The sequence below is a fragment of the Dermacentor silvarum genome, chromosome 7 (genome assembly GCF_013339745.2).
Source record: "Dermacentor silvarum isolate Dsil-2018 chromosome 7, BIME_Dsil_1.4, whole genome shotgun sequence".
NCBI classification, from domain to species: domain Eukaryota; kingdom Metazoa; phylum Arthropoda; class Arachnida; order Ixodida; family Ixodidae; genus Dermacentor; species Dermacentor silvarum.
The window spans coordinates 162,633,471-162,656,622 of record NC_051160.1 but is presented as its reverse complement, the minus strand read 5'-3'; the positions used below and the strand labels follow the sequence as shown (position 1 = coordinate 162,656,622).

The window sequence follows — 23,152 nt, the reverse complement described above, 5'->3', positions numbered from 1 at the left end:
GTGAAAGGGCGCGAGGGACGCGCTCTTTCACGGGGAGTGAACCCACCGCGGAGAAAAAACGCGCGTTCTGCGCCGTGCTTCCTTAAGGGCTGCAGAAGTAGGCGTCTCTTTCCTCCTTTACAATCACCATATATGTAGAGCAAACGCACCTTCTTCCGACGCGCGAAAGGCCGGGGGGGGGGGGGGGGAGGAAAGGGACGTGACGTTTAGCTGCGGCACCCAGTGCCTATCAGAGGTCAGCAACGCCGCACGCATTTTGTGTGAACTGCTGGCAAAACGCCGACAGCGTCGAACATTAGTTCTGCGTGTTGCCGGCGCTGCTGCATGTCCAAGTTTATGCAGCTGATCAAGCTATTATCATTACCCCGTATAGCTCTCAACAAATTTGCTATCGCAATTGATGCTTCGCCTTTCAGGTGAAACTGCGACCACTTTTTTTATTTTCTGACATCCCCAATTTTGGAAGTTGGCTTAGAATCAAATAAATATGGTAGCATGTCCACATCGCAGAAAGAAACAAAGGTTTGGCTAACACAGGCTTGACCATGGATTTTAATGTGATGCGCCTGTAAAAGTTCCCACGCAGTTTTATCTTTACTTGTGCCCAAGATCCTCATTTCATAAAAATGCACTTCACAGGAGCAAGATCTACAAAACGCTGGAAGATGCATGCTCAAATCCTTCGTTAAACTGTTCACGTGTTCCCTCATTTGGTCATCGACACGGCGGCCAGTTTGCCTGACGTAGTCTCTTCCACAGCTTAGCGGAAGTCTGGTACACCACTCCAGTGGAACACTGCTCATTATTGGAATCTTTGGAACGTTATCTTGAAACTGCAGCGCGCACACAAGAAATGAGGACAATAAGGCGAAGGTGACAGACGAGCGCTGTCTGTCACCTTCGCCGCTGTCTGTCACAAGAAACGCTCACAAGCGCTGTCTGTCACAAGAAACGACGACAATAATGTCCTCGTTTCTTGTGTGCACGCTGCAGTTTCAAGATGAATAGCTACCAACTCGCCCGACTTTCGGTACTTTGGAATGTTATGTTTAGAACTGTTATTGGAAACGTCGGAATGTTTGCGCAGTATATGTGCAGCAAGACTGCTTATAATTAATATCTCGCAAGCCGCAGGCTGAACGAACAACAGAAGAAAGAACATGTTTATTTAGTGCGAGTGCTTTTAATTATACAGTATAGACCACTTATAACATAACCGCTTATAGTGCAGGACCGGATATAGTGCGGTCTTTTCAGACTCCCGTTAATTTTCCCACAGCACTCCATGTATACACGTATCGCTTATAGTGCAGTTGTGGGAAACAAAATACCGGTTACAGTGTGGCTGCCTGGGAGTACAGAAGTCAGCGGAGACGGCGAACACTCCCCTCAAACGGGCGCCCCAAGGAGTGCTCGAGGAAGAAAGAGAGACGAAGTGGAGGAGAAGGGCACGCGGTGCGAACGAACAGCCAGTGAGGCTGAAACCAGAATCTTGAGTGCGAGTCGTGAAATATCACGCCGCGTATAGCGAGCGAGCGCCACGAAACTGCCAACGCTCGCTTCACGATAACGGCAGTAAACGAAACTTCAGGGAGCGGGCGGCGCCGGCACATCACGGCGAAGGGCGCACGTGGGGACCGTGGAATGTAAGGGAGGAGGGCGGCAGGGAAGCGGATTTTGCCTCGGCAACTCCGCCGCTTCGGTGGCTCCCCTCGCCCTCCCTCGTAGCTCCCTGACTTTCGACTGTCACTGTGCGCGCCCGCCGCTCCAGCCGGCCCGGCGCCAGCTCGCCGAAGTTTCGTTTTCTGCCGTTATCGGGAAGCGGGCGTTTGCCGGCGTGGGAAGTTTCGTTGGCCGGCCTGGGACAGCGCCACTGCTTCCCTCTGCACCGTAGCCGCAGCGTGCAAGGAAGCATAAAGGAGAAAGAAGGGTTCACTGCCATTTTCTACACATGGCTACGGTAGCGTGGCTGAGACGTCGGCACGTACACGCATGTTCCGGCGCAACGCAGAATCGGCGACCTTGCCATTTGAGAGAGGGTGAAATTTCCGCCACGTTTTTTTTTTTTTTTTTTCCGTTCGCGCGCAACATTGAGGGGTCTCTCAATGTCGGTGCCGGAGCAATGCCGGTCGGAGGCGCCGCCGCGTGATTTGGTTCGAATTAACGAGATTCGACTGTAAATTGAATGCAAACGTTCTAGCCGCATTCCTCGGCTGTCGCATATGCGTGGCGGCTCGGTGCACATGTTTTGCATATGTGCGGGCCTTGAAAATTGTAGCTTTGGTTATAGTGCGGTACCGCTTATAGTGCGGATATTCGCGACTCTGGCAACTTACATTATAAGCGGTCTACACTGTATTATGCTGTAACATGACTGCCAGCGTCATGCATGGCAGGCAAGAGAAAATAAGATACGCAGCACTCTTTCACCTCTCAGGTGGAGCCAGTCCGACAAACGTCATTCCCTTGTTGACCTTAGATGTGCAGGTTGCTGAGGAAGCGTGGGTCATTCGTGGCTGTTGATGACCGCAGATTGTTTAATGAGGCAATAATAATGTAAGGCTCTATGTTGGTTTGTTTGGGTGCGTGGGGCTTCGTCTGGTCTGCGTGACATGAAGCTACTCTGGAAGTCCATCGTTGCCGTTCGTGATCCCTGTTTGGTGGTTACGAACCTAGGCAGGGATCTCAAGCCGGGTTGGAAACTGTGAATCCACACTCGTTGACTTGCAGAAAATGGCATGTTTAATTTGACTAAGGCTTGTGTTGGGGCTAGTTGGAATATCAATTACAATACAGTGCTCCAAAGTTAAAACAGACACACATCGTGCACACAAGCACAGACGATGAAATGCTTCATTGTCTGTTTTCGGGTTCACGTTGGGTATCTGTTTTAACTCTGCAGCGCTGTATTGTAATTGTTTAATTCGTTGCGAGTGCTTTTTATACCTTTATGCCGTAATGTCACTGCAAACACGACAGTTAAAAAGATAAGATCGGGGACACCACAACACTAATAAGTTTCTGTAAGTGCAGTGCTGGTCCTACTTTTTGCTCCTTCCCTCGCTAGTTATTCTTTTTCTTTTCCTGTATCTTTGTGCAACAGAAATTATGTCATATAGCTAGCACCATCTCCCCCAAGAAAAAGTTATTGTGCAGTTTATTCTATCAAGTATTGTTGTGTATATATTTTATATTTTGAAACTATTGTGATTTTAAATTTCCTTTGCCTGCAGGAGTTGCATTTTTTCTATCTATGCATCTTAGTTTCACTGGTTTGAATAACATCTACAAGAATGAGTTCTAGCAAGAGACTCTGAATATGCACACATCTTGTGGCTCCTCACTGTCTTACCATGGTCATCATTTTTTATTATTATTATTATTGTTGATTAGCCAAGTGCCATTTTTAATCTTTTAAAGTATGTCCATGGGGCAGTTCAGCATGAAATTCCTAGAGGTTCACTTGAACAAACGTTTTTGTTTTCCTAGATTCTGAATCTTTGTGAAACCTCACATTGAGAGGAAAACCATCTCTGACTTATGAAGAATAGAGGCTTGTCCAGCTGCACGGAACAATCAATGTTTGTGGGCTTTGCCTATAGACTGCGCATGTCAGGTTGAAATTAATTAAAAGTACCACTTCAGATGTCTTGCGTCATTATTTCTTCCTTTTTCAGTGGAACTGTGTCGATCGCATTTCCCTTCAACACAAGTGCAGGGACACGCGTTTCTCTCTTAAAAATCGTTGAAAAAATCCTGTTGCACTCACTGTTGCTCTTTTTACTGAAATCTTGCAGAAATATCGCATTTTATGGTAAGGATTGTTAAATATAAAACTTGGCACAGTTGCCTGATATTCAAAAAAAAAAGAAAACATACGAAGTTGCCTTCGTCTATGGGGTGGCTAGCCGCCGCCAAGCCTGTGCTAGCATAGACTCGTGGTGCCGCCTGTTGGCAGCTGTAGAAAGCAGCTGTGCTGGGAGAGTTCTTGTAACGTGCTGTAACCCTCTCGGAGCAGCTGCTCCCTGCAGCTGCCAATAAATAGGCAGCGACACAAGTCTATGCTGGCTTGGTAGCAGCTAGCCTCCCCATAGACAAAGGCAACTTCGCATGTCTGTTTTCGTGAATATCAGGCAAGTAACTGTGCCAAGTTTTATATTTAACAATCATTGCCATAAAATGCCATCTTTCTGCAAGATTTCAGTAAAATCAGAGCAATGGAAAGTGCAACAGCATTTTTGTATGTAAATAATGTAGCCCTATTCCGAAAGAGGTGTGTGGTTTAACAAACGCTGCACATGCTGTTCACAAAGTCCTTGCTTTGGTTTGTATGCTTCATTTAAATACGTGCGATACCTGCATGGGTCTTCCTCTACATGGTTGCCTTTCTCCCTGCCCAGTTAAATCTTGAAACAATACAGTCGAACCTGGATATATCGAATCTGAAGAAAATCACAAAAAATGACGATATATAGGTAATTCAATATATGAAATAAAAGTTTTATACAGCAATTTTCAATCAGATTTTACAGCTGTTTCGTATGCACAATAATTCGTTATATGTGTGTTCGATAAATCCGGGTTCGACCGTATACACTGGACCAACATTAGTAGTGCTTAACTTTATTCCCACAGTTGTGAAGGGTGCTTGCAATTTAACAGTCGATTAGGTATATTTATGCACATTTAGGGAACTTGGTCACAGCTACAAAATTTCCTGGCTTGTGTTATTGGAGCATTTGCAAATTGCAAGGTGTTTTTCAGGTTTTCTGTAAGCATGCCAGAATGTCGTACCATGCAAAAACCACATGGTGACCGCTTTTGTTTTGCTTCTTTTTGGATGGTTGGACGATCTCACACAATAAACTGTGGCACGTACCCCGTGACACGAGTTGTCGACAAGCTAGGTATGTGCTGGTTGCTGTCGGACCTCGCCGACAAGTTGGGTCACTCACTTGCTTTGTGCCCATTCTTGGCCGACCCCCAGTAGTAGAGAAGGTGACACAATGGGCCTTAAATATGTTATAGCACCCCCTCCGCAGCCTCCGCCTCTGCTTCGAGGTTGGCCACTTGATGGATAGCCATAGTGGGAGTTGCTGCGGAGCTTTAACTTGGCTGCAGTGATTACAACAAGATGTGCTATGTTGTGATATAATATGGCATTGTATTTGGCAGTGAGACTGCCACTTCGTGTGTCTGCTGATGTGACACTAAGATTTCGTGATCACGAATGGCATGGCTATATATGCAGCAGGTTACACAAAAAAGCCACGGCTGACTTTGGCGATCACTTAACTTCCATGGTGCAGCTGTTAGGAGCTACTCATTAAAAAAAAAAACTGCAGCTTGTAACTGCTGCTGACTAAGTTGAAGCAAGTAACCATAGCTAGCTTCAAAACTGTGTGTTTTAGCAGGTGATAGCATGTACGTGGCCCTTTATTGGAAGCCGTTGGTGAAGTCCGTCTGTCCATCTTTCTTAACATTAAAACATTCATGACTTTGCATGTGCACTGGGTATCACAGATAAAAAAAGGTTAATTATAGTGATGCTTGATAATTTAGTGGCTTCATAAGGGATCATCTTCTAGGTTGCCAGGGTCTTGTATTTCCAAATTCTCTTTTACTTGGAAATATGTTAGCTGTGTTAGTGTTTATATCCTGCAGTGGACATAAAAATAGGCTGACGAGGAACATGTTAGTGCTGTCTGACACGCGAAAAGCTCCTCCTACAAGGATGTGCTCTCTATTCCTCCACACCCAACATAATGCTCGCTTTATTGTTTGCAAGGCATTTATTTATTCATTCATACCTCGAGGGTTCCAATAGGGCATTACATGAGCGGTGGGCATAGAAAAGGCGGGATTGATGACAATGACGATACACAGATGAGTCTAAATACTTGATGGCAGACCTAAGCGTGCACTATCACAAATGGGTCAATTTGTCTCGGAAGGTCATTCCAGTCTCGGGCCATCTAAGCAAAAAATGACTTCAGGAACGTAGCGATGCGGGCTTACGGTGGAATCGCACTGTTTGTATGGCCTTTGTGATGAGCACAATGCACTTGTTGGATCAGCTGGCTGTCACGTGACATCGAATGAAATAACCTGTGATAGAAGTAGAGACGAGAAATTCAATGACAAGAAAAAGGAGTCAAGAGCTGTAGTTTAGCCGCACCAATTTGAAGGTTCCACAGCAAATTACAGGCATGCCATAGCATGCAAGATGCACAAGGCCATGTAATAGCACATGTGCAAGGAAAGCACACTCAGATGTGCAAAGTTTTGCTGTAAACGGTGGACTCATCTAGTGCATGCATGCAGCGAAGACTCTCAACAGAAGATACACGTAGAGAGAGGATTTATTTCAAGGAAGGCAGAGAGGTCGGCCTGCGCTAGCCTGCTCTAGCCTGCTACTCTGAACGGGGACGTCGAGGCTGGATGAGGGATGATGATGACATAGAATTAAGAGGGATGCACAGCGATGAAGGCAAGTTCACCATTCTGATGGTTATCGGCAGAGTCCAACAAAGTCATTCAGAAATGTCATCCGTTTGTCATTCAGAAATGTCATCACAGGACAACCCTGTGAACCTTGATTTCACAGCGACATCATGAAAGAGCTTTTTTTTAACCCGTAAAAATACAGGTAGGTGATCGCTAATGTCTGTGGCTATAGAACCGGACTACGAAGCTGTTGCATGATTTGTGATAATTAAATCAAGAGTTGAAGAAGTTCTGGCCATCACGCACGTCGGGCGATTAAAGACGTTATTAAAATTAGCACTTTGAATTGTGACCAGCATTTGCTCTTGAGCAGGGTTGTAGGTCTCCATGTCAACATTAAAGTCACCGCCAATGTAGGATAAAAAATTATCAGCAAGGAATGTTATTTCGGGTTCGAAGTAACTAAAAAAATCAGACGAGTTCGTGTGAGGAGGGCGGTAGACGACAGAAAAAGAATATCGGCCACTTTGGACAGTAAGCATTTTTATGGTGCTATTACTTAAGCAGTGTTCTGATAGCAGAACGCATGTGCAGCCTTCTTTCGCAAGCAATGCAACGCCACCACTATGCTGCCAAGTGCGATTAAGGTAAAATGAGTTGTATCCCGGGATTCGTATGACGTCATAATCGTGACGATACCACGTTTCCGTTAGCAAAACTATGTCAAACAGGGTGTTGAAGCTAGATAAAAGTGAAGCGAGTTGTTCAGCTTTATTCAAAGCACATTGCATGTTTAAATGTATAATTTGAAAACAACCATCCTTGCCTGGAAACGCTTTGTTGAACTGAGTAGGAGTTAAGAGAACAGTTCCATCCATCTTTTAAAGAGAAATATGCACGTGACTGTGTACAACGACGTGGTCTACGTCATCTTAGAAAGGTCGGCTTCATTGTGGATAAGAACTGCAGAATCGCCTGTTTTGCGAGCGAGGATAACGCCGTTCTTTGTCCAGACATATTTCCAGCACACAGCCTTCTTTTTGGCGTTGGATGCGCCTAGAAGCCGTTCGTTCTCGGGTGTTAAATGCTCATTTACATATACTTGAGCTGTGCTCTCAACACCCATGTCTTTGTTAGTTAGCTGTACCTTCTTTGCTTTCTTAAGTGCCGCGTCTCGCTTTACACGGGACTTGAATCGCACAATAGGTGACCCGTAAAACGAACAATTGCAGGGAATTGTGGGGCGCGCCGTCTGCTAGCAGCTTCCGGCTCGACGGACGACGTGGCAGCATCGGCGGCATGCCCGGTGCACGTGTTTTTCTATGCGGTTTCAACTGTCATTCGTGCGAAGGTTTCTGTTCGCTTTGTCGACCAGCTATGTCGTACCATGCATGCAGCTGATTTCTAGGTTTGAGTTCACTCTGGGCGCGACGATGACAAGCCAAGGAAGGCAAGGATACGCTTTTATTCATAAACGAACTCTGGTTTTCGTTTGGGCAGCCTTTTTTTTTCTGCCAGGTTTAGCTCTACGACATTTGCCGCTGCTTGGACGCACCGTCACTGACTGTTCTGCCAGCGGGTCTGTCAGACAGATAAAAAAGCCAGCTTTATCCGATAATTTGTCAAGCGTATAGAAGCATTACTTAGAAAATCGGGTGCTGAGGCGATGGCTATAGCAGGCTGGTAAATAGTGCCCTGTGATCGTCGCTGCAACCGATATCGTCAGTAACGGCGCAGCTAGCGTAATTAGAAAATGAAGGGCTGAAAATATTTGAAAACTGCGCGCTGTCAAAGGCATTTCTTCGTCGATACTCGAGGTTCATTTGAAGTGGCACGTAGTTGGAAGTTTTCGCCTTTTTGTCAACAAGATGGGGAAATGGCCGTATTGCCAACATATTACGGCTGCGCATTATCTCTATCTCTGTTAATGGAACTAAGGTGGGCTAGTTGAATACGAGTATTATGTATGTATCTCGCTGTCTCCTATTTAAATTTGCGCCACCCGCCGTGGTTGCTCAGTGGCTATGGTGTTGGGCTGCTGAGCACGAGGTCGCGGGATCGAATCCCGGCCACGGCGGCCGCATTTTGATGGGTGTGACATGCGAAAACACCCGTGTACTTAGATTTAGGTGCACGTTAAAGAACCCCAGGTGGTCCAAATTTCTGGAGTCCCCCACTACGGCTTGCCTCATAATTAGATCGTGGTTTTGGCAATTAAAACCCCATAATTAATTTTTTTTAATTTCCGCCGTAAAACCATGTTTCATAATACCTCTATATGTGCGTGCGAGTACTGAAATAGTTATTGTTGCTTGAGTCAATGTTAGAGAAAGAAATATCTTGCGGAATCATTCTGCGTCGGCCCTTACACAGCTCATCGCCGCCTGAGAAGTGCCACTGTACGTTCATTTTCTTTCTGTTCACTGATGGTTTAGTTTTGGAAGTGTCAGCCGTGCCTCTGATGCTTGTGCACACCTGACTCAGCAAGGAATGCTGCAAGGCAGTAGTTACATGAGTTTACCTTTAACGCTTGGATTTGAGCAGACAACGGCTGAACAGCCGACCATAGTTTTGCTAGGCGCCTGCAACCGGGTAATCTTCGAGTGTGACAAAGCCATACTGCAAGCGCATCAATAGGCTTCAATGGCGAAGTGGTGGCGGCGGCTGCGATTCCTCGAACCGGAAACACCGAGCAGGCGGCGCATCCCAGAATCCCTCACTCTTTTATGGGTCACCTATTATGTTGCTTTTATCTGATGCTTTGGTTCGGACACGGTGATAGCATTTGATGTCCGACTCCACAATCGGCTCACTAATCGCAGTACCTAAATTACTGAGCATGTCATTCAGAACTTCCTCATCTTGTCTCACAACTACTTGAATTTCAAGATTTGCATTGCTTGAATATTGCTCGGACTGCGTCAGTCGTCTTTCTATATCTTGGGTTTTTTTTTTCAAGAGCCATGCATCTCGCTTGCAGCCATTGGCTGTGGTTTTCCTTGGGAAGTATTCTGTAACAGTCCACCTAGTGCACATGTCCATTTCGTCTGCTGCTGAAGTGCTCATTGGCTGTGGTGCGTGCTAAAGTGCACCCCCAGCCCAGCCAATCAGAACTTCAACTGCAGATTAAATGGAGATGTCCACTAGGTGGACTCTTACAGAATACCTCCCCAGAGCTTGGCTGGTGTCACTTATTCAATGGGAACTTGAAAAAAAAAAAAAGCGCAACGAAGAAGCTTGTGTGTGGGCTTCTCCTGCATGAGCAGCACAGGTGCCAAGAAAGGCCTTTACATCATTTAAAGTGCAGCTAAAGCAGCTCTAGTATGGAGAGGACATGCACGACACTTTTAGTGGCCATGGTATGGAGACCACAAAGAATCACACGCATTGACTCTAGCTGGTGCTTCAGCATTTTTTCAACATAAGTTACTATAATAATACGTACGTTAACATAGTATGATTAATTCCTTCCAAGCTACTTCTTCCCCTCTTCAGGGTCATACCGCTCTCCTCTTTTCACTCCTCACTCTTTAACTCCCATTATCCATTCCCCGTGCAGTGCTGTTGAGGTGACCTCATATCGAGAGACAGTTACAGCGCTGCACTTTTATCTTCACCCTCATTTAAAAGCCACTTACTACTTCTAAAGATATGTTTCAGTTTTCCAACATATATTCGAAATAATGTGTCACATTTCTGACATAGCAATTATTATCTTCCTTCCAGTTAAGGTGCATGGGAACATATCAGCATTGATAAAAATGAAGCGCTGAGGAAAAAATTTGAGCCAATGTTCAGCAATCGTATTAGTGCCAATATGCAACACTGCCTTGTAAAGCACTGCGTTAAATAAAATTGTTCAAAACCCACGTATGCTTATTCCATATAGCATTGCCTTGGTCAGGAGGTGCCTTGCATTGTCCTGTCCTGTAGGTTGTGCAAAGAGATTTCTAATATGTGAAGACCTTACAAGAGCTTCTGGTAGTTTCAAGAACTTGTGATTTACTTTGTTCTTTCAGTAGCATGTGCTATGAATCATCTTTGTGTACTGGTGTAAAAGCACATATTCTTAATCTGTCTGAAGCGTTCTTGTATTCTTGGTTCATTGCAGATAGATAATGGTGTACTACATTTGTGATATAAAAGGCGATTAAGAAAAGAGTGAGTGAGTTTTTTTCTTCTTTCTGGGGTTTTACGTCCCAAAACCAGTTCTGATTATGAGGCATGCCGTAGTGGAGGGCTCCAGATTAATTTTGACCACCTGGGGTTCTTCAACTTGCACTACAACGCAAACACACGGGCATTGCATTTCACCTCCATCGAAAAGCGGCCGCCGTGGCCAGGATTTGATCCTGCGATCTCGTGCTCAGCAGCGCAGCGCCTTAGCTGACTGAGCCACCGTGGCGGTTGAGTGAGTTTTGAGAGGTGCTGTATTGGTCGGCTCCAGAGTAATTTCGACCACTTCAGGTGTGCACCCAAAGTGTGGGATGCGAGGATTTTTTTTCATTCCACCTGAATTGGAGTGCAGCCAGGAATTGAACGTCTCTGACAAGCACAGAAATCAACATTGCACGGTGTTTCGTGTCCAGGCCCTCTGAGGTAGCACTTATATGTTTTAATTGGTACTTTTAATTGTCTCACCTTAAGCAGAAAAAATGAACTCAACGTTTGCTTTGCTGAATTAGCTTAATTTAGTACTACAAGAATTAGCTTCTGCAGACCCACTTGAAAGCATTAATCAAAAACCCTCCCCTATTATAAGTGCTGCTACACAAAGTAAAGAATCTAACATCGGACAGAAGTACGCAGAGTGAAACAAATAATGTATATGGCGATCCCTGTACGCTGTAGGTTTGTGTTAGTGCTGCAGACGTTTGTGTGGTATGGTATGATTAAAGCATAAAGCTGTGCTTAGTTTCTGTAGTTGGACGTATTTACAGCGCTGAAAAAAACGGAAGCATGTGCGCAGCGCGAGAAGACATGACCGGCTTGTCTTCTTCATGTTGTTCATTTCTGTTCAGTGCTACGGCAGTGTGACGCTTTGTAGTGTTGGATTAGTGCATTAGGTTGTATGAACTTGAAAAAAGGTATGATTGAACCCCTGAAAAACCAGCCTAGTGTAAGCGTACACTGATATGGGCAGCACTCAGAGTTTGCCAATAGCTAGCTTCTTAAAACAGCGATGGAACATGTTTATTATATTATTATACATATATACCAAGTACCAAGAAGGGAACCTAGAGTCTCGATTTTTGTTATTCACCTTCATATGAAGCCAACGGACAGTTATCGAAGCCAAGGAAAGCGTAGGGAAAATTAACCGTGGTATTAAGGCAAAAGCGTTAAGGGCCCCGTATCACAGAAATTCCAATGTCGGCGACGTTGTCTGTAAATAAAAATCATCCCAAACCATGCTGGCCCTTCATGTGGCGCATAGGCGTTCCTGAACTAATTGAATTTATCAAAGTAAAATGCGTCAGAAAACTCTTAAAGTACAATTCATACACACAACCTACAGACATGATAGTGTCGGATTGTAATTTGAATATACGAGAAAACATATCATTCTGTTACGCAGACACAAACACTTTTCCAGCTGTCGTTTGAGGTCTGTCTTAGTGGGAGCGGTGCGCCCCGCTCGGTTCCTTGTAACACCATCCAGATGGCGCTCGCCTCCGCGCATCCGCGGCGGCTCCCGCCGTGCCGGGGAAAAAAAAAAAAAAAATAGAAAGCTCGTTTTCGCGCAATGCGTTCGCCGCCAGCATTTGCAGGTAACCATAAGCTCCAGTTGCCGGGAAGCGTGAGAAGCAATGGGGGATCTTTCAATGCTATCGCGTTCCAATCTTAACGAAGCTGAAACGTCCTGCAAGTTTTTATTCACTAAAGTCCCTAGATATTTTTTAAAGAGAGCAGAACATCTAGGGACTTTATTATTGACCTGCAGTGAAGCGGAAACAGGGACTCTGCGAGTATTTTCATTGCATTATGCTATCAATGTGATAAGTTGATTTGATGTTCTGGTGTTTGACTTCTCGTTGTTACCTCGTGGTTGTAACTAAAGTTTTTCGATCCATTCTTACGCGGCAGTAGACGCAGTAAATATGTTTTAGTTGTAATCTTATCGACCTTGGCGCCAGCGAAAGCGAAACGGCGTAGCTTCCCTGAAATGATCATATGCATCCATCTAGCTGTAATGCACTGTGGGGGCGCTTACGACCATGCTTACGCTTATGCTGGCATCGTTTTGTCTTCGACGCTAACTCTAGCCAATGCTCTAGCGAACGCTCGGCCGGCTCGGCACGCCTACCCATACGAACGTGGGACGATAAACAAAACGCCGTCGCGACAGACCCGGTAGTGCGAGCGATTGTCCTTCTTATACACCGTACAACACGGAAAAGGTGCGCAAGGCGGAAACTCTGAAGCGACGCGCCTACTGGAGCAGAGGGTGAGCGGCGTCGACAACGGCAGGATGTCTTCCTCGCGAGAGCTCGACATCGTTCTCTTCGGCGCCACGGGCGTGACGGGCGTCTACGTGGTCGAAGAGCTGCACCGTTCCGCCGATGGCCTGCGCTGGGGCGTCGCCGGCAGGAACGTCGACAAACTGCGTAGCACACTGCGCGCAGCCGCCAAGAACCTCAGCCTCGAAGGTGGGTTGACGTTGGTTTCGACACACGTACTTGACGCCGCGAAACAGTAGCCGAAACTGGCTGCCTGCTGATAACGCGAACCGTGCTCAGGAAACATTTTGGTGAAACTTCAAACACAGGTACTGCGGCTGTTAAATTTCCATTCACTCTGCGTGTGTTGGTGCTTAAGATTTGCAGCTCGCTTATTTATCATTCACACATGCATTTCTACAATTAAAACTGTAGTTCGATCGAATAAATCGGCAAGCATTGCGAGCGGGCTAGTAGCCTGAACAAAAACCATTGGCATTGAGAAAAACTGATCGCTTTGCAAAGAGCTATAAAACGAATAAATAATACTTATTGTTGGCAATCGGAAATATTTTTAGGGCGATTCCGTTACAGGCATTTGCGCCTCAATCGCCGGTCACTGTGATAAGATGAAATATATCGGTTTGTACCAGCGACGCGTGAATGCAGTGATGCCTGCCAAGCAAATTAAGACGAGCTAAACATTTCAGTGGCGGAAGTGTGCCAATGCGAACCGTCAGGTGTTCTCCTTTAAAAGGAATAAACAAATTGCCTCAGCAACCACGGGAGTCGAACCACCGACCTGCGGGTCGAAAGGCCAATGATGTGCAGTAGACAAATTTACTCCGCCGCACAGAATATAGAGCCCATCGTCTTTGTATGCCATGTGATAATCCTGGCTGCAGTTGCTCATAAAATACAGCAACACAGAGTAGAACTCTAAATCACAAGGAAGGATCTAGCGCCAGAAAAAAAAACAAATTGCATGTTGTAGGATGGTTATTGCTATACGGATTTACAAATAATAAAAAAATTTGAATAACAAATCAAATATGTTTCTATTTAATTCAGAGTGGGCTTCATGCCATCTCGTGGTATTTGGAGCGGTCTTCACGTGCGCTTCTCATCATCTGCAACGACTCAGGGGTCTAGATGAAATTGTCAATTTTCTCAAACGCTGACAGTCAAAATATGACTAAACCAATTCCATGCACTTCCACTTCATATTTGTGGCAAATATTTTACGCAATTGTTTCACATATCGCTTTGAGAAGCATTGATGGCAATCTGCAATGTAATGTATGAGGGGTCTTGGGAGCCTGGAGCACACTTGCACTGCAACACACTCTTTGCACTCACCAGCATCACTGAGGAGAAATCAGGCAGGACGCATCCTTTGGAGATGATTATCTACATTAGTGCGATTAGCATTCAAGTGGTGGTGCATATGTACTTTGGGGATTGGAAATTCATTGTTGGTAAAGATTCGAATTATGTGGTCTGTTTGGGCATGTGCCCAGTGACCCAAATTGTCTGTAGGTCAGCCAGTCGCAGGTTGTCTATTTGGACACATACCTATAATGGCCCGAGCTAGTAGACAACTTGGGTCACTGGGAAGAGCTGCGTAAAGTGACTAGATGGGTAGATATACACAAGGTTGCCGAACTAAGTACCACAGCACCGCAGGTTTATATGCCAGCATCAAGCAGGCATGATTCTCTCCACCACTAGAAGACATCACTGCATCCAATTCTTTCCCAAAGGACTCGTACACGTGTTTGTGGGAAATGGTAATTCTTCCCACGTCTCGTTGGCAGGAGTTGCCACTGCTATTGTTAACCTGAGTGGCCTTCTTGTTTATCTCTGCCCTTCCTCCTGACAGCCTTATCCACAGAGCAGCGCTTTTGATCAACAAACTATTTCACTCCTTTCCTAGCACAACTTGCAGATAACAGCTTCAGCAGACGGTACACACTTTTAGGCGGAATTGCACCAGTGCTTTGAAGAACTGGCTGCGTTAATTTTATGTGTAATTTTGTTATCAGTAGCAAACTGTGCTCAGAAATTATTCTAAATAGAAGATCATTGCAGTTAATGATACCAATTTAGTGTGTATGATTTGGTTGCAGGATTAGTTTATGTTGGTCCAGGTTAGAAGCATGTTACCCTATTGTAAAGATTGCACAAGCATACACAGTGGTTGATTTACTGCAGCCCAAACGATAATTGAACAGGCCACAGATAAGAATGCTAAGCAGCATGGTGAATTACAGTTCTGAAATACCAGAAATGTCAGTTTTGGTACTAGCATAGCCCTGGTAATCATGAGAAGAGGCAAGAACTGATGCTTGAAAACTGAAACACTACTAAAGTTTCCAACCTAGACCTTGAGATGTCACTGGACAGTGTCTGTGCACTGCTTATTAAAAGTTTTAATTAACCATGAAAAAAGACTATATTACATATTAAAGGAACCAAAGGCTAAACCTGCGAGTTTTGAAAACTTTTTCTGAACAAGAATGGGTGGCATCATGCTCATGCATTCTGCACAGCAATTCAAGTGCGAAATGGAAAAAAATGTGAAAAATTCCTGTTTCTCCACTAATAACAAAGGTTTTCCGGTGAAATAAATGAAAATTGATTCTCGAAAGATAGTTTGCCAGACCAAACTAACATAGTATAGCTATTCAGTGTCCCTTTAATTCCTGAAGCTTTTGCTTGTGTTGTACTTGACATGATTATGGGAGTAATTGAAATAATAATGATGTAAAGCTATCTGAATTCATTAGTCAAGCCTCATTATAGTTGCACCCGGCATAAAAATTCCTTTGTTCTATCAAATTTTTACTATAAGCATATATTCATTACATGCTGATATTGGCAAGAAAATGTTTGTTTACTTTGTAAAAGAAAGACACTGAACGCCAGACCATGCGAAGCACTTCCTGTTCCTCATTTCTTTCTCCTCTTTACCGAGCTTGTGCTTCCACTTCATTACACTCAGCCACACGGCGTTATTGAAGCTAAGTGCTCAGCAATGTTACATTGGTCAGTGGACCCTCTTTTTAAGGCGAGACATGTGCATGGCAAAGTTCTGTCTTCTCATGCCTAAGCTTCCTTGTTGTTTAACAGTGATCACAAAGGGACCCTCAAATTGGGCGTGTAGTTTCTTGCCCGGTGGCTGATTACCTCGTTGGACGCATACCTCATCTCCTATCTGGTACTGCAGTGGGGGATGATGCCGACAGTTGTAATGCCACTTTTGAACGTCTGTTTTCGCAGCACTCTTGCTAGCTTTTCCCTAATATTGCGGCATGATGTCTGTCACACGATGGGTCGTCCAAATCTGATCGAGGTATCCAAATTGAGCACGTTTAGTTGGGGCAGCTGGCCATATACTATTTCGTACGGCAGTGTCCCAGCTGAGCACTGTAGTGTAGTTTTCATTGAATAAGCAGCAGCCTGGAGATGTTCGTCCCAGTCTGCTTCTCCCGGCTTACTATTTCTGCAGTAGGGAGCCAAACGTGCTTGAATTGTCTGATTAGCTCTCTCCATCAGGCCATCTGCTTGCGGATGGTACGCTGAGGCATGGTGGTGCTCAACTCTGGCTTGGAGAGGTAGGCGCAGAGTTCGGAGTTGCGGAAGATGGGTGCCCGATGTGATATTTTGTTCGAAAGACCATGCCTCAGTTCAAATCTGTCTTTCAATAATTTTGCCACGTAGCTGGGTGCCAGAGAAGGCACGGTGGCTACCCCCACAAATTTGGATTGGTGATCAACAGCAATCGGGATGTAGCAATTGCCAGCTGCTATCGTTGGAAGGGGGCCAACATGTTTGAGGCCAACTGCATGAAATTTAGTAGCAGTTGGTGGAGTGAGTGTGTGTAGCTCAGGCTGACTTCCTAGGAAACGCTTGTGTTGCTGGCATATTTTGCAGCTAGCGACGTAAGAGCGAGCACTCTTACCCATTATGGGCCGCCAGAAACGCTCCTGCACTTCTTTCAGCGTCGCTCGCTGACCTATGTGTCCGCCTTCAGGTGTGTCGTGGATAGCATGAACAATACGCAACGAAGCAGGGATGACTAGGTGTTCTTCATCTTGCCTCTTATTCTTCCATGGACAACGATATAGAGTTGTATCGCGCAGGACAAATTTGCTTCATTATCTGGTACCACTGTGAACTGGCGACCAAGCAGATAGTGTCTAAATTTGTTGTCAACGCTCCATACAATGGCTAGGCATTCTAGCTCGTTGAAGTGGTAGTGGTGTTCAGCATCTGGCAGTTTTTGGCAGGCATAGGCGACAACATGCTCAGCACCATCTGGGTCATGCTGCAAAATACTGCCCCCAGCCCAACCTTGCTAGCGTCTGTGTGCACCTCTGTGGTCCAGTTTTTGTTGAAGTGGCTCAGTATAGGGCAATCGGTCAGCCCTGTACTGAACGAGGGCTGACCCTGGCTAGCCCTGGCTGACGTTTGAGCAATTGGAATGCACATTCCTGCGATTGGCCCCATTTAAACTGCGCTTCTTGATCAGGTCAGTAAGGGGAGCCGCCGTGGACTCGAATTGGCAGCAACGGCAGCGTGGTGCTCTGGTATTGCATTTGCTGTCTTGGAGCATGCAACCCTTTGCGAGAGCAGTGGCTGGCGTCGCCAGAGTGTTCACATTGCAGCAGGGAAGCTTGCGAAGTAGCCCACGGCTGCTTGGTGGCAGCCCGACGCCGTCTAGCTGTGTCCTGTAACACTGAAGCCTAACGGGTGAAAGAGTCGGGCAATGTTTTAAATGCATGCATGCACAGGATGACAGCCTGCGTGGGGTCATGGTTGCCATCTATGACATACTGATTGGCCACTGGGGAAGCCAAGGTAAGGCTGCAGGTGCCAAGGAGCCGCAGTTTATCGTAAATGTATTCGACCGTGTCTTCATCTGGAGCTTGTTGGCGTGACCGGATCTGCATAAAGCGAGTGTCACAGGCGCTTGGCAGGCTTACGAAAGTAGAAAGCAACGCCGCGGTCCAGATGGATGAAGTTGGATAGGCATGCCCTTCGAATAGATACCAAGGTTGAGCTGCATCTCGGAGACGCCCTTCTGCCATGGACCTCTTCTTGGCGTCTGTCCACGCGTAGTTAATAGCGATAGACTCGACGGTACGCACACAGGTTACGGGGTCCTCTTGGAGACCATAGAAGTCGAAAAGAGTCGTTGCCGTTTGGAATAAAAGCGCAGTTCGTCCGATGACTGAAGCAAATTCGTCTGGCATTCGGTTAAGTCGTTGTGAGACAGAGGAGATGACTTGCGCGAACTCACTAGTGCCGCTGTCTGCGAGAGCCACTGAGGAGGCCTGGATGCCGTCCCCGGATGATGTGGTGAATACTTGTGGTGACACATGCGGTCCCAGTAGTGTCTGTCCACTTAGAAGTGCGATGCTTGGGGCCAGGTCTTCCGAAATCTCAGTATAAGCCGACTGTGCCACTGTAAAAGAACAACACCGAACGGCAGACCATGCAAACTGCTTCCAGTTCTCCATCACTTCTTGTCCCGTGTTACCAAGCTTGCACTTCCACTTCATTACAACTTTTTTTTTTTCGTATTTATTTATTTGACCCTAAAGGCCAAAGCCATTACAGAGGGAAGTGGGTAAAACAAAAAAATAATAGGAAATAGAACAAAATGCAGTGAATAACAATAAACATGAACAAAACTCAAGTAGTGTGTTAGTATACAATTCTGGCTAGGGCATCATGAAAATGTTGATTGTCTCCAATAGATATTTTTGAAAATTATTTGATTCAAAGTCCTCACAGGCTTCCAGGTGGAGTATTGTGTGAGAGGGGTTAGAAAACGTTAAATGTAAGGAAGAGGAGCAGAAATAACTCATTGCATAAAATTCAGCACTGTAAAATGACAGTTATACAATAGTTAACGGCAGAAGTCAGTTAGGCTGCAGTAAACAACTACGTAGAATACACATTCAATGCTTGCAATATGGTAGTACGTGTCACACTTGAGCAAATATATCAAGGAAATGATGAACTGTGGCCTACTCATTTGTATGTAGATACGCGCATCTAATACCTGAACATACATAAACAGACTTGCTGATCGCAGGATCAACAAGTCTTAAGATCAATAATGTTTGCAGTTCTTTAGTGTAGATCATTCCAATATAGAATATCCATGTTACATTGAGCTTTCTCGACTAGCTTGCCTCCTACTCCTTGCAAAGGACATTGGTGAGCAGTGAGCCACGCATGCTTGTCGTGTCCCTGGAAAGTTCCGGCAGAATTAGCACAGGCAGTGAGGAAAAAGAGAGGAATTAACTTTATTTCTTAACGACTCTTAGTCTGAGTTGTCGCGGTCAGAGTCCAGCTGGGAGTCCAAGGGAAACTTGTGTGCACACTTGAGTGTGGCCATGGATGGGTGGGAGGAGGTTGCGTGCTGCCAAAAGTGTGCGCAAGAGATGCTCAATGCTTGGCACATTGAGGGCCTTGCATTGTTGTCTAGACGATAATCTGGCGCCACCGTCTGTGCGAGGTACCTAAAAGGCACTGCACAACCTTGGTTATGCTGGACTACATGGATGGGGGAGCGTGTCCTGAACATGGCTTCGCCCTAAATACTGTCACAGCTCTTTGCACTTGGAGTTCTTTTGGAAGTTATTCATGTAATTTGCATCGAAGGGGCCTTACAACACTTTTTCAAAACTGAGCAGCGACTTGAGTGAGTAAAATGCAGTTCGATAAATATATTTATGCGGAATTTTGGGAAGGTCCTAGCAATAATGGATATACCATTTACTTTCCCCCCATTTCACCTCAACATGTTTCCTTTCGGCCAAGTTGGCACCAATAGCTGTGCCATGCCTATTGCTCCTTCATTAGTTATTCTTATTTTGTTTCAATGGGGGGGAGAGGATGCAAGAACGCCTGTGGGCCATGCATTGGATGCACATTAAAGAACCCCAGGTGGCTGAAATTAATTCGCAGTCACCCCACTACGGTGTGCCTCATAACCAGATCGTGGTTTTGGCACGCAAAATCCCAGACTTTTTTTCTGTGGTATGGCAGCCCTTCAAGGGTGATGTCTGATGAAGGTGCCAAAGAGCAAAAATGACAGGATGGGCGGGGCGTGATAAAACAAAATTTATTTATTTATTTATTTATTTATTTATTTATTTATTTATTTATTTCAGTATACCCTAAAGGCCCTCAGTTGGAGGGTATTACATAGGGGGGAATGCAACATCATCAAAGCTAACTTTAAAACAATATACAAGGTAAAAAAAAAAAAAGGAGGCGAAAAACATTAATGGCAATCACACTCAGCAAATAGAAATAAAACATCGAGGAAAAAAAGTCGAGTATGCCAGCTCTCCGTCTGCTAGAAGATTTAGAGGCCTGTGCATGCGTGTGCGAGCTCTTGCTCGGGAGCAATTCGTGGTGACGAATAATCGTCCTATGGCTGGTGTCTATGGGCTGCAGTGCGAGCCTGTGGTGTCACTGTCCATGGGGTGGGGACACATTGTGACATCGTAATAATAAAGGGGGCCTCGAAAGCCTCAGGAGAAAGGGTGTAATCTTTTATGCAATATTGCGGGTGCCGTGCTGCCTGCAGCGGAATTATATTTGACAGGCATGTCTATAGATAGCAAGCATTTTGTTGCAGTGTTCAAAAAGTGTTGCAGTGCCCTCTTAATGTTTGCCAACAGGTACATGAAAACTGCAACATTTAGAGAAGGTGGACCTTCTATCCTCTACTCCAACTTTAGCGACCCACCTGTACTGGTCACATTCAGCGTAACTGTGTGCCCTACTGGAGTACCTATGTTTAAATTAAGAACATTCTTGCATAATAATACACAAAAGCTTGAGTTCTAAATGATGATTTAATAGAGGCTGAACCGTTGTTACAGGTGGAGCAATGTTTGCCAGACGCATGATCAAAGCCCTCATTTCCTGCCACTCCCACACATTCAACAGCAGCGCTTCTTGCTCTAAGTAATAGTAAAAAACCTTATTGCTGGGCAGGCTTGATGCCGCTGACTATGGAGTGTCTTTGTTGAAGTCTTTTAAAGCTCTCAGATGCAGATTATAATTTGTGAATTCGGTGTACATCCCGTCGCTGTGCTCTTGCTAGTTCAAGGGGATGCAGCTGAATTGTACTCAGCAGCTCTTGAAGCAAATAACGATCAGGTTTATATGCAAGGCAGTGATAGCTTCATGGCTCACTGGTCAGATTGTGCAGGGCAGATGAGAGCTTTTGTGTATGGCTCACTGCACTGAATAATCTGTGAACAGCAGGTCTGCTTGTTTCCACCGAGTGCACCACTCTGTGTAATAAATACAGCGAGGAAACTGCCTTCACTTTCCTGCCTATTGTTCTCAGCTGCGTGCGGTAGGGCCATCCGAATGTGCGCCTCCTGGCTGTGTCTGTCGGAGCATTTTGTTATGTTTCTGTGGGCTCACAAAATGATAAAGGGGTCAGTGCAACGTATCAAGTTGAACTTTTCCTCGTGTGTCTCTTAATGCATAAACCAAACTTTACGGGGCTGAGCACACTGGCAGTACTTGTAGAGTTTGCTACTAATGTTTCTAGAGAGAATTCTGGCACTGTGATTGCCAGGAAAGCATTTTCTGAGAGAACTTAATTTCCTACAATTTCTATTACACTATCAGTGAAAACTTCACTTTATAATTTTTCAGTGAAATGTATGCTTTTTTGTCCACATTACGGGTGCACAATGAACTAAGATAGTTCAACACGATTGCTTTTAATCTTCTGATGCTTCACTTAAAATGGCTGATTTATATAAACCCATGTTCTTGTTTTTCTTTGGCTGTGGCACTTTTTGCACTGATTGACTTGCTTATTTCACACAGCTTGCCTTCTACAGTGGTAGGGGAAGGACCTTTTTAATTTTGATATAACTGGAAACAAACATGACCAAGAGCACTTTCGCTTTCTTTGTTTAAGGCCCTGTAACACTTTTCCGAGTAATCATAACATGGCCTCATTAAAGGAAGCTTTCTCACGAATCTTATGCCGAAAAAAGTCTTTGAATCTGAGTGAAGTTACCGCACCGGTACCCAGCTTTCTGTCTGTTTTTGTCTCCATTACCACGCTGGAAGCTGCACAGCAGAGAAGCCAAGAGGGCAAAGCCCCGGCCAAAAGTTGAGTTTCGCGGAAGCGAAAGCGCTCGTCGTGGCACCCCATGGTGGCTGCGGTAGACTATTGTCACATAGTTGCGACTATGCTGCGCAGCACGCTGCTGCCATCTCAGAGGCCACATGCAGCAGATGCAGCTATGTGCAGTGCAAAGGTTAAATTATTTACCTATCCTTTTGAGATCGCAGACATACATATTTTTCAGTTATTTTACTCAAAATTGGCAATTATGTATCACTAAGAATGCTCTCGCGATCACGATTCGGCCATTAGCACTGGTGGGCCAGTTGCTTTTGATGACGCTACATGACAACATTCCGGAAGTGCGAGCAAGCAATTTTTCATTGTTTGACAGTAGATAGTAAATTCCTTGCTGCATGTAGTGCAGTAATGGCTCATGTTCACAGCAGCCTCAACAGACTAGCACCATTTTCTTACTATGTTCAAAAAGTATTTCAGGGCCCCTTTAAAATTTATACAGTCAAAATTAATTTCAAGCCCTTCATTTATTTAACCCCTGCATTGTTTTAGGACAATCAGTCAATAAATCTTATCATTTAACGCGCTAGCGTTAAGGGCCCCGTGTCGCGGAAAATCCGGCGTCGGTGTCGGCTTTGGCGCCCGCTGCCGAGAAAATCATCCCCAACCACGCAGGCCCTCCAAATATATTTAGGTATGCCGTACCATTCTATCATTAATGTTGCTCATACCTTGTCTTGCATTCTTGGCAAAGCTATTGCTCGGAATTTTGAGAATGACAATCCACAAACAAGTGTCATGAAACAAAACACCCACAGCGCATGCTTTCTATGATAAATCTTCTCAGAATGAAATATTAAAAGTACAAAACAAAGACGGAAACCTGAAAATTATGAAATTTTTTTGGCGTGGCTGTGCAATATCTCCGGGATCGCCCCACGCAACAGGCCGCGTTTCTACCAGAAGCTCGCCTTCGTGCATAACGTTCGCCGCCAGTGTTTCGCGGTAACCATTACGGTTGCTTAAGTTGCAGTTGTCGGGAAGCGTGAGAAGCAGTCAGGGATCTTTAAATGCTATAGCGTTCCACTCTTAAAAGCGAAGCTTAAGCATCCTCCAAATTTTT

General features: G+C 45.2%; 1 protein-coding gene across 1 annotated transcript in view; it reads left to right on the top strand.

The window, feature by feature from the left end:
- The first annotated feature begins 12,715 nt into the window (after positions 1–12,715).
- The window catches only part of LOC119458638 (saccharopine dehydrogenase-like oxidoreductase), an 88,576-nt gene continuing 78,139 nt past the window's right edge, over positions 12,716–23,152 (top strand). The window contains exon 1 of the mRNA XM_037720482.2: positions 12,716–13,097. Coding sequence (XP_037576410.1) covers positions 12,920–13,097 — 178 coding nt within the window. The 5' untranslated portion in view covers positions 12,716–12,919. The remainder of the gene's footprint in view (positions 13,098–23,152) is intronic.